General features: G+C 33.0%; 1 protein-coding gene across 3 annotated transcripts in view; it reads left to right on the top strand.

Moving 5' to 3' along the window:
• TMTC3 (transmembrane O-mannosyltransferase targeting cadherins 3) overlaps nt 1-13,347 on the top strand; it is a 52,080-nt gene extending 38,733 nt beyond the window's left edge. For 2 of the 3 annotated variants that reach the window (XM_086403771.1, XM_086403773.1), the window contains 4 exons: nt 3,716-3,819; nt 5,236-5,405; nt 7,062-7,288; nt 9,073-13,347. In XM_086403771.1, the coding sequence (XP_086259897.1) occupies nt 3,716-3,819; nt 5,236-5,405; nt 7,062-7,288; nt 9,073-9,887 (1,316 nt within the window). In that variant the 3' untranslated portion in view covers nt 9,888-13,347. Of the gene's footprint in view, nt 1-2,701; nt 3,233-3,715; nt 3,820-5,235; nt 5,406-7,061; nt 7,289-9,072 lie in introns of those variants that run through there. The other variant, XM_086403772.1, reaches the window with a different exon arrangement.
• The last annotated feature ends 3,410 nt before the right edge of the window (nt 13,348-16,757 follow it).

Consider the following 16,757-nt stretch of genomic DNA (forward strand, 5'->3'; position numbering starts at 1 on the left):
AATCCCAGGGATGGGGGAGCCTGGTGGGCTGCCGTCTATGGGGTCGTACAGAGTCGGACACGACTGAAGCGACTTAGCAGCAGCAGCAGCAGAAGCTAGTGCTAAGTAGCTTCATTCGTATCCAACTCTTTGCGACCCCATGAACTGTAGCCCGCCAGGCTCCTCTGTCCATGGAATTCTCCGGGCAAGAATACTGGAGTGTGTTGCCATGCCCTCCTCCAGGGAATCTTTCCAACCCAGGGATCAAACCCACGTCTTTGGTATCTCCTGCGTTGACAGGCGGGTTCTTCACCAGTGGATGTAATTATGGATGTTTAGTTTAAAATCATTTTTCCTCTCATTGTCAGTTGTCACTTTTGGCTGTTTTTGAGATACTTACTAAACCTATCTCCTTTAGTATGACTTACCTACCATCCGCTCAAAGTTGCTATTTCTATTAATAATAAGCAATGAGCTAGAAAAATAGGCAAATGATTTATTACAATGATTTATTGTATTTCACTTATAATGTATTTTCATTGTATTTCATTTATTACAATGAAAAAGTACATAATCTTAGAAACACTGAATTTGGCATTCAGAGACTTCTGGCTCATTCTGTGTTTTTCAGCTATGTTCTTCATAGATAGATTTGACAGGTGAAACAACATGGAGAGGAGGAAATCAAGTCTTTTTGTCCCTATTAGATGTGCAGATGGAGACAGATCTGTAAGTTTGGAGATAAGGGGAATGAATGGTCAGGACTAAAGATAAGATTTGAAGTAACAAGCATGTAGGTAGTATTTAAAACCCTAGAGAAGTGTAGGATCACAGAGAATAGAGATTCTTAACATTTAAAGTAGCTTTAAAAAAACAAGAAGACATTCAATCTGAAGGCTTTTCTTGCTTAGCCAGAAAAAGAGTATAAACTGCAGAGTGGTCTTTAACCAGGTGACATGCATGTTAGACAAACAATTGATGATGGGTTTTTGTTTGTTTTGATGGTTACGGGTGTTTTTAAAAAATCAATTCACAAGCTAAAATTTTTTCGAATAGAATTAAAGTTTCCATAAATACATTATGAGAGTGGATTTTTCTCAGGAAACACCAGATTTCCCCTATGGTTTATTTTTGCCTTAAAATCAGTAAAATTTCATTTTTATCTAACTCCAACAAATCTTTGACACTGTTTATATCATAAAACAATCATGGGCCTGTAGTTCAGATTTGATGCCATCAAGAAGGGAATGATTTTTTAAGTTTTCAGACGTTTCCAGATGTTTATAATTTATCTTTTTAAATAAATTGACAAATTTGTGCATAGGAAATAATGGGAAAGCAACACAGATGCCTAGGCTATCAGTGCGAGAATACGTAGCTCTACTGTTTATGGCTAAGAATTATTCGGCACAGAGTTGCCTGATGTCTGCCAGTCCTCCTTTATGTTGAATTAAAGACAGACTGCCAGGTTCATGCTGCTTTTGGTTTGGATAGTGCACTCACAATAGCAGGGTTGTTTTTTGAAACTCTGTAGCTTCTTAGTCATTCAAATGTAACTGATTTTTATATTTTGCCTGCTTGCTTACCTTTTTTTTTTTTCCAAATTTAAATTTACTTTAACAGTAAGGCTGTTTCCTCCTGGAATCTTAAAACTTTGTAACTTATAAAGAAATTTGCTTTAAAAATTGTGTTTTTTCATTTTTTCTTTTTAGATGTGTCATGTAGTTCTTTTGATGCTAAAAGCTATCTAATTGCTATCTTTGTTCCTTGAGAAAGTAAGGATGTCTTACTGAGTGTCTGAAGTCTTCATCTATATCTCCTTGTCATAATTCTAAGAACCTGACCAGTGTGTAGTAATTTGCCTTGTCTTTCATCCTAATGGATAACCTCTTTCTTTTCTAAGATTAATTGGAGCTCCTTTCAGTGATATATTAAATACTTAGCTGACCTAATTGCACTATTTACTTAAACTTTCAGTTTATTCTTTTCTTAGATTAAATTTTCACTGTATAATTAATTTTTTCAGGGCCTGTACACTCTTTCGTTTTTTCTGGGTAACTTTCTGATCTCTAGAGTAATTGGTATAGATTTATATGATGTTTAAAAAAATAAAGAGCTTGGATAAACAAGATCCTACTGTATAGCATAGGAAACTATATTCAATATCCTGTGATAAACCATAATGGAAAAGTATGAAAAAGAAAGCTTATATATGTGTAACTGAGTCACTTTGCTGTACAGCAGTAATTAAGACAACATTGTAATACAATTATACTTCAATAAAAAGTAAATTTTTAAAAAAGCTTTTAAGAGCAAAACTCTATATACTCTTGGTAATGCGGTATATTTCAACCTTCGCTCTACATCAGAATTGCCTCTGAAACTTTAAAAAACATTTTTACAGTCCTGTTTTTGAAGATTCTGTTTTGATAGAACTGAGTGGGATAAGATATCTGAATTTTTCAAAGCTACACAAGTGTTCGGAATGCAGCCAGTATTGGGAAGCATTTTTTTCTCTTTTTTTTTGACTTGACCCCCTACTGAAACCCCAAGAGATTCAGTAATGTATCTAAAAACAAAAAAATCAACCTTTTTTCCCCAATCTTGTCCCTTAGTTCTCTAACTGAAGCTGTATGGCATCTAACAGCTTTTGTGCAGTACACACAATTGCCAACCTGAAACATAATATAGCAAGATCTTAGGACTGTTACTCTCCTCCTAGGGGAATGCCTAAGATATATATGCTTGGCCCCTATGTGTCCTGGGAGTTGCAGGCAGAGAACTATTCCACAATTGCAAAATCATCATCGGTGTCACAGGCAAGTAGTAATCATAATTTGAAACCTTGTCATGTCTGTTAAGAGATTCATGTTGAGTAAAATTTGTCTAAATTAAGATCCTTCTCTCTATCTTTATTCCAAACCTTTGAAATATTTACTGGAAAGTATATCTTAAAACTAGTGTACAGTGAACCCTCATATCTTTATAATTTGAATTGCATATTTTTCTGTCTCTGAACAAATTTGCTGAGGGCTCAATTTTCTGTATCACAAAATGAGACAAAAGTTCCTGACATTCTGATACTAACACAACCTTTTTAAAAGTTTTAATTAGATTATATGGTAATATATCATCATTTAAGGGAGCTGGGCTGCTGCATCTTAAATAATACTATAGAACCTGATAACTTACACTCCAACCATATTCACAAAAATTTTTTTAAAGTTTCTAAGTTTTTCAGTCTCTTTGCCCCTTTCCCACCATGGATGCATATTTGCAATTTATAATACTTGAGATTATTCTGGGAATTATGGTGATCCTTTTCACTTTTAGAGTTGAGCCATACTTTCTTAGTGAATTCCATAGCCATGTGATTAAGGAAATAGAAGCCTTAGTAGAGGACAGTAAAATATAGTGAAGAAAAAAAAAAAACGTCAATTCCTTCATTATGTTTATTTCTCCTGTCTCATCTCTTAACCCTTCCAGGAACCATTCAGATAGTTTTTTCATGTCATATGTGTAGTTTCTGTTCTTCCAGTACTTTATTTAATAGTCTTCTAGTGTAGCCTTGCTCATAAGTTATAGTAAGTTGTGTTAGAAGAGCTTTAAGGAGAAAGCAGGACCTATTGCCTGCTTCACATTTTTTGCCTAGTTGTTTGTTGCTCGAAACGTGTCTTCTTAGTTTATACTGGACACTAGTTAGTGTATCTGCCAACAAATGATTTTTTTATTTTAGATGATATCGGTGCCCACATGAATGTAGGAAGAACTTACAAAAATTTAAATAGAACCAAAGAAGCTGAAGAATCTTATATGACAGCTAAGTCGCTGATGCCTCAGGTAAGTTGTCAAAAATTATTCCTATTGTGTCATGTCTGCTGGATGTTTATATTGAATAGAATTATCCAGATGGAAAATCTTCATCTTTAATTTGGATTAAAATTAAGGTGTCCAGTGAACCATCTATTATTGTGTTATAAAAGATTGCATTTACCTATCTAGCTCATAATTTAAAAAGTTCATAGTCATGAAAACTAAATCTATGAAATTATGAGTTTTAGATATTTTTTATTATAAGTTATCTATGACTTTAAGTGACTTTAAATGAAAAGAATTTTATTTATGTACATTAAGCAGTAAACATTAACTCCTATCAAAAAATAAATGAACAAAGCAAAGTGATAAAATGAGTAGATATATATTTGTGCCTGTCAGTTGCTATAATGTCACAAGTACCAGATTTCTTGGATGTCACAAGACAAAGTTACAAAATCTGACACTGCCCTTTATCAGCTGTGTGTAATCAGAAAAGATAGTTTACATTGGGCTCTAATTTTCTCAGTAGTAGTTTGTATTAATACTGTAGCAATATTGAAATGAGTTGATAGTTTGATTTTGATAGTTTGATAAATGTTTTTAAAACACTTACACCACATGATACATTAAGAATTCTTTCAGTCCTAAGATTCTAAAGTTAAATTGTGTTCAGCGGATTTTTATCAGATATAATTTATTATATTCATTGAGAATTGGGGTTCACATATATTATACCTAATAACTTTTAGAGTTAATTAGATATTTTTATGTCTTAACTCCAGCAAACAAGTGAGGAATTAGTAAAGCTCTGAAGTTAACTACCCCACTGTCACAACCAGGAAACATTTTTGCTGACAACTTGAAAGTTGACATGGTGTAACAAATATACTAGACTGAGGAAAAAGACCTGAGTTCTGTTCCTGGTCTGACTCAAGCGTACTAAGGGACTTTAGCCTGTGGAAGTTCTGATTTATATGACTTCATAAAATAACACATATATGAAAATCTAATGATAATCTACTGAGATAACATGAATGAAAAAATACATCCGTCATTGTGTCAAAGCATTATTTTACTTATATTTTGTGAATACTGCAGGTTATTTCATATTTTTATGTTTTATTTTAATACAGCAATTTAGCTTTTTATGCTCTGTGTAAGTTTTTTTTTTTTTTTTTAAACTTTACATAATTGTATTAGTTTTGCCAAATATCAAAATGAATCCACCACAGGTATACATGTGCTCCCCACCCTGAACCCTCCTCCCTCCTCCCTCCCCATACCATCCCTCTGGGTCATCCCAGTGCACCAGCCCCAAGCATCCAGTATCGTGCATCGAACTCTGTGTAAGTTTTAAATAAGACTCTAGGACTTCTTACTTCAGATTTTATTTGGTACTGAAATATCAACTTGTAGAAATGTTTGTTTTTTTATTAACAGATTATTCCTGGTAAAAAATATGCAGCCAGAATTGCACCTAACCATTTAAATGTTTATATTAATCTGGCCAACCTGATCCGAGCAAATGAGTCCCGACTAGAAGAAGCAGATCAGCTGTACCGACAAGCAATAAGCATGAGGCCAGACTTCAAGCAGGCTTACATTAGCAGGTATTGTAGTTTGCTTTAGGTTTTCACTATAAAAGATGGAAGCTTCATCTGCATATACATTTAGGCTATCTTCACTAATTTGGCTTTTTTTTCTTCTAGTAAATCTTAGTTGACAACCAAGAGCATAGAAACATAGCTTGTTTTAGACTAACAAATTTAATTTATTTTAAATTGACAAGAGAATCCATAACTTAAAGCGGCAAACTTAGATTTATTTATACAAAAGGAAGGGTAGGAAAAGCTCATTGGTTTCTTCTGCTTCTCAACACCAAATTCATTTTTACCTAAAACAACCAAAATTTACCTTTTATAATTGCTTCTTAATTGTAACAAAATAATTATTTTTGTAAGAAGTTATTACTTCTTAATTATTATAGATTAAGAAATCATTGTATAATTATGGAATCATTATATATAAAATAAATAAATAATTATATAATATCCAACTATTAAGAGAATTGACTGGTTATTTATGATTTTATTACAAAGACACTTCAGTTGCTAGTAAAAAAAATTTGGCAATAAGTGTCAGAATCTTAGATATTTTCTCATGTAAATGTTATCATTTGTGTTATACTTGAGAAAAAATTGTTTTAAACTTTGTTTTGAAGCCTGCTCCAGAAACCTAATTATAATTTATCACATTGTTTACATGGAAAATGCATTCAGAATTCAAGTTTTTGAAATAAAATCTGTTCATAAGCTGAAAGCTGTCTTTCTTCAACATTATCTAGTACTTGCTGAAATTCACTAAGTTTACTGGGGTTGTATCAATAAATAAAACTGTCTTAAGTAAACTTATAGAGAATTGCTTAATAATCTTTGCATTTATTTTAAAAATAATATTTTGGACACATTCTAGGAAGTGTGAATATTAATAGCTCATTTGACTTCATGCCTATGCTAATATTTTAGGAAAGAGTTGTATTAAAATAAAATTGACTCTATATCAGTACTTAAATTGATTTTCACATATGTAAAAATGACTTTTTAAGTTCTGTAACAGAAAATATAACCTTATTAGAATGATTTTCAGACTGATCATCATTTCCAGATGTGTTCCTCAAAAGTATCTACAGGTGGCAGTATTGCCCTTCCATGCTACCAGATCAGCTTTGTAATTCCTTTCTTTTAAGAATTCATTGAAGAAAACTAAATAATTATAAGGGGTAAACAATTTCAAATGTTCTGCTTTTTTTTATAGTTAGACATTGCTAACAAAGATTTGAATACTGGAATTTCCCCATCACTACTATGTTTATTTTCCTTCTCCAGATGCTACTCATCTTCTGACAAATTGATCTCCCACTCTAGTTGCTACCATTTTTCTTATGCAGGACTAGTCTGCTGTTTTTCAAGATATATTCAAAGGATGTATCTTCTGTTCCCCTTTTTTGGATACCTCCTGATATCTTACCCTCTAGAATCAGGCATGTTTTTTCCTTCTTTAATAATACTTGAAAACATATCAAACCAAATGTTCAAAATTAATGTGTTTAGGTGTAAGGACAGTTTCAGATAGTTATTTTTGAAAAAAAAAATTTAAGAACCTAAGTTAAAAGGAAAGCTGTGAATATGTGGAAAAGCTTAAAACTTGTGAAAATAGTATCTACAGACTGACATGATAGTATAAGTAAAACTTGTGTTTTTCCACAGAGGAGAATTGCTTCTAAAAATGAATAAACCTGCCAAAGCAAAAGAAGCATATCTTAAAGCCCTAGAGCTGGACAGAAATAATGCAGATCTTTGGTACAACTTGGCGATTGTTCATATTGAACTTAAGGAACCAAATGATGCGCTGAAAAACTTTAATCATGCTTTAGAACTAAATCCAAAGCATAAACTAGCATTATTTAATTCTGCTATATTAATGCAAGAATCAGGTATGTTTTCTCAAAATTTCTCTATATTTAAACATACTCTAGTTTGAAATATGGTAAAGTCATATATTATGTTACCCCAGCAAACATTTTATGAATGGATGGTTTTTATCAAAACTTCATAAATAGTTATAAGAAGAATATTTTAAATACTTAACGTAAACCTTTCAGGTAATATACCCTAGCATATGTGTCATTCTAAATGTTAATTTCTCTGGTATATGCTAAAAATGACTTCTCAGACAGTCTATTAACAATACTTTATTCATCTATTTTGTCATTTTATGCCTGGAAGTATATTTCTTATGCATAAATATCATACTATTCAAATAATCTGAATTTGTAAAAAAAAAAAAAAAAGTTTTAAGTTATTATTTCTAGGATGTCAAGAGCATTATATGTTTTAAACAAAATAGTATTCTATTTTCCCTTGATCTATAAGTCCAAATATTTTCAATATCATGTTATATCCAGTGTTACTGTTTTCTGAGATATTATTATAATTTACTATATTTTATATAAATTAGCAAAACCAAATTATTCATCACAATAAACTAGGATCTTTGATATATCAGAATTTTAGTTCTGCTCCAGAAGGCAGTATATATAATTTATGGTTTTCTTAATTTTTATGTTTGGAAAAATCTTTATATTAATTATTAAATACTTTCATAAAACTTCTGCAAAAAATGTAAGAATCATATTTTATAATTAAAGAGAGTCTTTGAGTTTATTTCTACCAGTCATCTATTTTATAGATTAGAGAGTGAGGACCAAATAAATGTATTAACTACCCTAACTTCATATGGCTAGGTTAGTAAGTAGTCCAAGACAAGAACTTAAGCCTACTGATTTATTTCAGACTTCTTTAATCATCATGTTATCAAATAAAAGGATAAAGATCTTTATGCTTGGCATTCAGAAAAGCTTAATTTAGAAAACTAATGTTTTTATAAAGTTAGCTATCCTTAGTAATCATGAAAAGTGCCTATAATTTAACACAAGATTAAACCCTGGGGTGTATAGTTGTAGAAGTTGAAATTTTTTTGGTACTTATTTGCAGTAGAAATCATCTCAATAAATGTTTGCTTCCTGAATCTTAATTGATATTTATAGGCTTTAGATATAATAGTATTCTTTTTATATTTGAAATTTCCTAAAAAATTTTAAGTAACATACAAAATATATCTAATTTAGTAAGACTGAAACATTTTGTTTATCCAAAATAGTTACTATTTGTTGAGCATTTTGTATATATCTCATGTAATTCTTAGAAGATTCAATAGATTAACCCAGACAAGTAATTATTTTAGTGAGTAAAAGTCATAATATTAACAGAATCATGACTGAATATATGTCTCTATTTTCAAATTCCATGCACCTTCCTCTTAATTCTGTATTCTTTCTCAACTCCCAGTTAGAATCTAAACTTATCAGGAAATATTTCACCCTTTTTTAGTTTTTGAGGAACTCTTACTACTTGTAATGCGCTGTCAATCCAGTGCATCAAACACACTGTTTTTCTTATGAAAACTTTGAGGGTTTTGCTTTCTGCTTTTTAATTTAGATACACCAGTTAGTTGTTTTGATGCTCAGTTCAGTCACTCAGTCGTGTCTGACCCTTTGCAACCCCGTGGACTGCTGCACGCCAGGCTTCCCTGTCCATCACCTATTTTGATGCTATGTTTTTACAATCTAGATATATATCTGCACCTCCATTTTTTACCTCAGACTTACTCATTTGCTAATGATATAATTTTTTTTTTTCTTTTTAAAAAAATTCTTAGGAGAAGTTAGACTCAGACCTGAAGCTAGAAAACGACTTTTAAGCTATATAAATGAAGAGCCACAAGATGCTAATGGTTATTTCAATTTGGGAATGCTTGCCATGGATGACAAAAAGGACTCTGAAGCAGAGATGTGGATGAAGAAAGCCATAAAATTACAAGCTGACTTCAGAAGTGCTTTGTTTAATCTGGCTCTCCTGTACTCTCAGACTGCAAAGGAATTAATGGCTTTGCCAGTCTTGGAAGAATTACTCAAATACTATCCTGATCATATCAAGGGTCTCATTTTAAAGGGAGACATCCTGATGAATCAAAAGAAAGATATACGTGGAGCAAAAAAATGTTTTGAAAAGATTTTGGAGATGGATCCAAGCAATGTGCAAGGAAAACACAATCTCTGTGTTGTTTATTTTGAAGAGAAGGACTTACTAAAAGCTGAAAGATGCCTGGTTGAAACATTGGCATTAGCACCACATGAAGAATATATTCAACGCCACTTGAATATAGTCAGGGATAAAATTTCTTCATCTAGTTTTGTAGAACAACCTATATTCCCAGCTGGTAAGACTTCAGGTGTTGAAGGAGATAAAATTCCAACTGAAAATGTCAAAGAAATAAAAAGCGAGCCCAGACCTACACAGATAATAAAAACAAATGATAATAAGAGTCAATCTAAAGCCAGCAAACAATTAGGAAAAAATACAGACAAAGAAATTCCCCACAAAACAACAAAAGAAATCAAAGAAATTGAGAAGAAAAGAGTTGCTGCTTTAAAAAGACTAGAAGAGATTGAACGTATTTTAAATGGTGAATAGCATTACTCTTTATCATGTGACAGGGTTTCAAAGAACTTCAGTCTATATCATGTGATTACTTATACTGAGAGCTTTGAAAATAGTGAGCATACTAAGAGTCTCTCATGAGCTGCCTCTACGTAGTATCAAAATAAGATTTTCATTGAAGACCCTTTCATTACCCCAGGATATGTTTTATATTTGACAGTAGTTTTTTGAGTTTTGGGAACTGTAGCATAAATAGTAATCACAGGTGGCAAATCTGTATCTTTTCTTATAGAAGGTAGATAGATTCTTTCAGCAGAATAATATTGACTACTCTCAATTGAAAATAATCTGAGGTCTGAATGATAATCCCATGGTGGCAAATCCAACATGTGCTGGTTTATTCTGTGAATTCACATTGATTAGCTAACCATATTTTCCTTTAACTATTGGAGTCTGACTGTGAGTTGAAAACACTATTGAACACATACTTTTTCCCTTTGTAACCTTCTATTTAACCAAGGGACTTTGCACTACAAAAGAATACTGGCTGGCTTTCTTCACTTTGTATTCTTTTTTGATTTTTAGAAGGAAAGCCAGATGAAACATTTTAAAATAAGTCATATGACATGTTAGCTTTAGAATGTATTAATACTTTCATAACTGTGTGCTTGTCCTTAACTTCCCTATCTATATGGCAATTTTTAATCAGGGAAAGTTTTAAATAAGTATATACACACACATTTCTGATGGTGCTCATTTATACTGGACTTTGATTTGTGTACTGAGTTTCACAGCATGAACCACATAATCACCACATAATCATTGACCCTGACTTTTATTTCCCAAACTGTCCTGTTTCTTAGGGTCATAGACATATTGAGAAATCCCAGTAAGTATAACTTCATTAAACTTTTGAGTTAAAAATGTAGTAAGATTCTCTTTCACGTTAGTGTTATCTTTCTAGAGTTACTTGAATTTTAATTTTGTTTCCAAAACACACCTTAATTAGATACCTAAATTGAGTTCTGTCTAACTGAAGGCAAAACAGTGTGACAAAGTTTATTTTTAAACACTAAGTGCTTGATAGCTTGTTACGGTGTATATTTTTATTAAATATTTATTTTGACTACTGAGCTTTCATAAAATTCTTAACACTTTTAATTCCATCAAGTATGGAAAATAAATTGCTATTGCATTTTTTCTCGGCATACATATTTGTTATCATTCAGTTGCTCAGTCATGTCCAGCTCTTTGAGACTCCATGGACTGCAACATGCCAGGCTTCCAGGGCATTTAGTATAGTTTAACCAAAATTTCATCATTTTTGGCCTGCTGTCCAGCTAGAAAAAATGGTAATTAGCCAAATATAGGATTAGCAAATTAGTCTGCTGGTCTTAGCACATTTAAAGCTGAAAATTGTTTGAAGAATAGATACAAATCCAATTTATTAATTTAAATCTGATTTTTTTCATGAGTAAAATGCATTTTATAATACTAATATAGTTGGTTTTCGTTTAAAATGTTAAAGGTCAAGCTATCATCCTGGAATAGTAACTAACTTATAATGTAGCATTTCAAAAACTATTTCTGTTCCTTTGAGATAATTTCTAATGTTTCAAAAACCACATTCTTGTAACTTTTTTCTTAAATGTTTTATAAATACTCATAAGAAACATGGTCTGCATTAGAGACCCACTCTTACTAGGCTCTCTGAGGCTCTGTCATAGATTATGTTTTAGGCAATATAAACCGAGCACTGACGACAGTGGTCGTGCATTTTTGATTCACTAAAGCATTAAAGCAATACCTAATTTCAGTTTTTAAATCACAGCTTTGTTACTCTGGATATATGATGGAGAATACCTCATATACTATGACTTGAAAAATTAAATTGTTATTACATTCTCTGCACATATCTTGAGAAGTTTGAGTTTAATGTCTTCTTATAATATCAAGTGAGGATAGATGTGAAAAGTAGAAGGCAATCTTTTATGACAGCAGACCAGAATAAAAACTTTGAATAATATTTTAATAAAATTATGTAACTTTCAAAATATATATTAATATTATCTAATGATTTTTACAGAAAAAAAATTGTTCTCCATATTAGAACTTAATGCCTATCATGTTGAATAATTTATTTAAATCAAATTCACTGTAATTAATTTTTCCAAATCATGTTTCTAAACCTTCATTTCATATTAGAATCATCTAGACCCCACCCTACAACAGTGCAGTCTGAATTTCTTATTGTCAAGCTGTGCGTCAGTTTCTCCAAAGGCTCTCAGAGTGATTCTAATTCATAGTGAGGGTTAAGGATCACTAGTCTAAATTAGTTCAAGAAAATCCTCTTCTGTCTCCCATGTTAACTTTTAAACTAGTGATATAATCCAATTAAGTTCTGATGCTTTAACTTAACTAAGGAATATGTTCTGATACCTAGTATTTATTTCATCTTAAGTTCCATCAAGCTTGCTTAGGTATAAGATTATTTCTTCTCTTTAAATTCATAATACAAATTTTATTCAAGCTGTTCAGGTGAAAAAGGGAATTAATATTTTTTTCCTTTGGAGCTGCCATTTTGAGGAAATGGGGTGTAGGGATATTTTAGCCCAGTTCACTAACTTGTTTCAGCATTGTAAGCATCTGTAAGTTTGCTTATCATAGAAAAAAAAGCTTATCGTAGGTTTATGTATTAGTAAGAGGATGTAGTTTTAGTTCTTGCTGTTTTACAAAAGAACCTACTCTGTGGAGTTCTAGGAAAGCTTTGACAATCCCCAAGGGTTAATTATGCTACACTTTCCTTCACTGCTTCTCAGAAGGAAGAATTAACTCATTATTGTTCCTGTGTGCTTCTATATATGCTTCTCAGAAGGAAGAATTAACTCATTATTGTTCCTGTGTGCTTCTATATATGCTTCTCAGAAGGAAGAATTAACTCTCATATTGTTCCTATATGTGTTTCCTTACTAACATTCAGAATTGGGAATTTTGTCTTATAATAATTATTCCAGTAAGTAATTTTTATGAAGTTGATAATTTGGAGGATAAAACAAATATGTTTGCAATTTTGTATTTACTTTTATGTAGATATCTGGTATGTGAATTACTCAATTCTATAAAACCTCATGCCTTTCATCTAATTTGAGCTCTCAACTTCATGTTCCAGAATGCTTCTTTAAAGATGCTTTAATGAAAAATATTATGAAAATATATAGATTTGTATGTCAATTTATACTTCAGAAATCCATATATTTGTCATATTTATTTTTTTAAAAACCTCCTAATTGTCTGCATGACTAAATGGTATTTAAAATGAAACCTCAAATATATCTGGTACTTTTGTCTGTAGTTTTATTTGTTGGAAAATGTCACCCTCCATGTTAAAGTTTCATAAAATAGTTGCTAGTTGTATGCATTTTATATTTCTATGGCATCTGTGTACTGTATTTCTAAGTATTCAGTATTAAATTGATACTTTTTAAAACATTAACCTGAATTGCCTTTTAGTGTTAAAGTGAAAAAATATAATAGTAATTCAAAACATTTGAGCCTCCACAAAGAAAGAAGAGCTGGTGGGTAGTTTTATTAGCAATGATATGAGAAATGAAAGAAAGAAAGTGAATTTGCTCAGTCATGTCTGACTCTTTGCGACCCTTTGAAATGTCACCTGCCAGGCTCATCCATCCATGGGATTTTCCAGGCAAGAATACTGGAGTGGGTTGCCATTTCCTTCTCCAGGGGATCTTCCCGACTCAGGGATCAAACCTGGCTCTTCTGCACTGAAGGCAGGCTCTTTACCATATGAGCCACCAGGGAAGCCCAATGTGTTAACTTAGTTCCTAAGAGTGATACATTTACAACCCAAAGTGACAGAAACTCAGTTAAGAAAATGAGACAATTAAATTCATATGTGAAATTTTATATATATGCACAGTTGGAAGTCAGTGTAATGAAATAGTTTGAATTATGAATCTACCTGGATTCAAATACTGGTACCACCCTTGCTAAAAAAGTACAACTTAGGAGAAGTTGTTTAACCCGCATGTCATCAGTTTCCCTATCTGCAGGTTGGGAAAAATACTTTTCCTCATAAAGTTATTAAAAGGAGGTATATATATGTAATGTATGTTGTATATTTGCTTATGTATATATTACAATAGATATATATCTCCTATTGTAATAAATTGGCAAGTATCTATAAATAGTGCATGCTCAGCCATGCACACTGTAAATAACTTTTACCAAAAGTTTTGACCACAACCGTGATTAACGTCACTCAGTGAATTTTGTGATTTTATTTTTCAGCCATGAAAATTATTGGATGTGACTGGCTAAATTGTTTTTATGTGTCTCAAAGAATGAAACAGTTTTAACAGCCATGTTACCAGTGATACAGATGGATCCATTCACTGTTGTCTTTATTATATTTGATTATAGTTTGATGGTCTTCCCTAATGGCTCAACAGGTAAAGAATCCGCCTGCCAAGGCAGGAGACATAGGTTTGATCCCTGGATCAGAAAGATCCCCTGGAGAAGGGAAAAGCTAACCCACTCCACTTTTCTTGCCTGGAAGAATTCCATGAACAGAGGAGCCTGGCGGGCTACAGTCCATGGGGTCACAAAGAGTTGGATATGACTGAGTGACTAGCACTTTTCACTTTCATAGCTTGATCGTGTTGCGTTGTCAGACTAGAAAAGCTGAAGAGTCAATATATTTTTAGTTTTGATGAAGATGAAACTTATTTATGGACAGCTTTCCAACAAGCAATTTTTAATTTTTATCAGATATCTACATCTGTTTCAGGAACGGGACACAATGTTTACATGTCAGAAGTTTTGTTTAATTCTATGACATTTCTAAATTGGTTTGTTTAATAAGTTCAGCAAATGTAAATAGACAATGTATATTTATATTAAACATGTTATATTTAAATTATTTGGGACAATAGTAAATAATAGATACTAGTTATTGTAATTGCAAGATTCAGACTTCCAGATGTATATGATTTATATATGTATTAGCATACATAATATCAATGATTGCAAACAAATTACTAGAAATTTAATATTTATTAGATTAGATGTTCCATAGGCATCTAAGCCAACAGATATATAAATAATCTAAAATAAAATATATTCATTAAATATAAGGTATATAAATTTATTTATTAAAATGCAAAAATAACTCAAACTAAGACACCTTAAAAGCATACTACCTCACTCTTGCTCTTCACTGTCATTCAGATCAGATCAGTCGCTCAGTCGTGTCCGACTCTTTGTGACCCCATGAATTGCAGCACACCAGGCCTACCTGTCCATCACCAACTCCTGGAGTTCACTGAGACTCAGGTCCATCAAGTCAGTGATGCCATCCAGCCATCTCATCCTCTGTTGTCCCCTTCTCCTCCTGCCCTCAATCCCTCCCAGCATCAGAGTCTTTTCCAATGAGTTAACTCTTCGCATGAGGTGGCCAAAGTACTGGACTTTCAGCTTTAGCATCATTCCTTCCAAAGAAATCCCAGGGCTGATCCCTTCAGAATGGACTGGTTGGATCTCCTTGCAGTCCAAGGGACTCTCAAGAGTCTTCGCCAACACCACAGTTCAAAAGCATCAATTCTTCAGCGCTCAGCCTTCTTCACAGTCCAACTCTCACATCCATACATGACCACAGGAAAAACCATAGCCTGGACTAGATGAACCTTTGTTGGCAAAGTAATGTCTCTGCTTTTGAACATGCTATCTAGGTTGGTCATAACTTTCCTTCCAAGGAGTAAGCGTCTTTGAATTTCATGGCTGCAGTCACCATCTGCAGTGATTTTGGAGCCCCAAAAAATAAAGTCTTACACTGTTTCCACTATTTCCCCATCTATTTGCCATGAAGTGATGGGACCAGATGCCATGATCTTAGTTTTCTGAATGTTGAGCTTTAAGCCAACTTTTTCACGCTCCACTTTCACCTTCATCAAGAGGCTTTTGAGTTCCTCTTCACTTGCTGCCATAAGGGTGGTGTCATCTGCATATCTGAGGTTATATTTCTCACGGCAATCTTGATTCCAGTTTGTGTTTCTTCCAGTCCAGCATTTCTCATGATGTACTCTGCATATAAGTTAAATAAACAAGGTTACAATATACAGCCTTGACGAACTCCTTTTCCTATTTGGAACCAGTCTGTTGTTCCATGTCCAGTTCTAACTGTTGCTTCCTGACCTGCATACAAATTTCTCAAGAGGCAGATCAGGTGGTCTGGTATTCCCATCTCTTTCAGAATGTTCCACAGTTGATTGTGATCCACACACTCAAAGGCTTTGGCATAGTCAATAAAGCAGAAATAGATGTTTTTCTGGAACTCTCTTGCTTTTTCTGTGATCCAGCAGATGTTGGCAATTTGATCTCTGGTTCCTCTGCCTTTTCTAAAACCAGCTTGAACATCAGGAAGTTCACGGTTCACATATTGCTGAAGCCTGGCTTGGAGAATTTTGAGCATCACTTTACTAGCGTGTGAGATGAGTGCAATTGTGCGGTAGTTTGAGCTTTCTTTGGCATTGCCTTTCTTTGGGATTGGAATGAAAACTGACCTTTTCCAGTCCTGTGGCCACTGCTGAGTTTTCCAAATTTGCTGGCATATTGAGTGCAGCACTTTCACAGAATCATCTTTCAGGATTTGGAATAGCTCAACTGGAATTCCATCACCTCCACTAGCTTTGTTCATAGTGATGCTTTCTAAGGCCCACTTGACTTCACATTCCAGGATGTCTGGCTCTAGGTCAGTGATCACACCATCGTGATTATCTGGGTCATGAAGATCTTTTTTGTACAGTTCTTCCGTGTATTCTTGCCATCTCTTCTTAATATCTTCTGCTTCTGTTAGGTCCATACCATTTCTGTCCTTTATTGAGCTCA

Source organism: Bos grunniens, chromosome 5 (genome assembly GCF_055505025.1).
Source record: "Bos grunniens cultivar Pamir isolate PY7600 chromosome 5, Bosgru_T2T1.0, whole genome shotgun sequence".
NCBI lineage: Eukaryota > Metazoa > Chordata > Mammalia > Artiodactyla > Bovidae > Bos > Bos grunniens.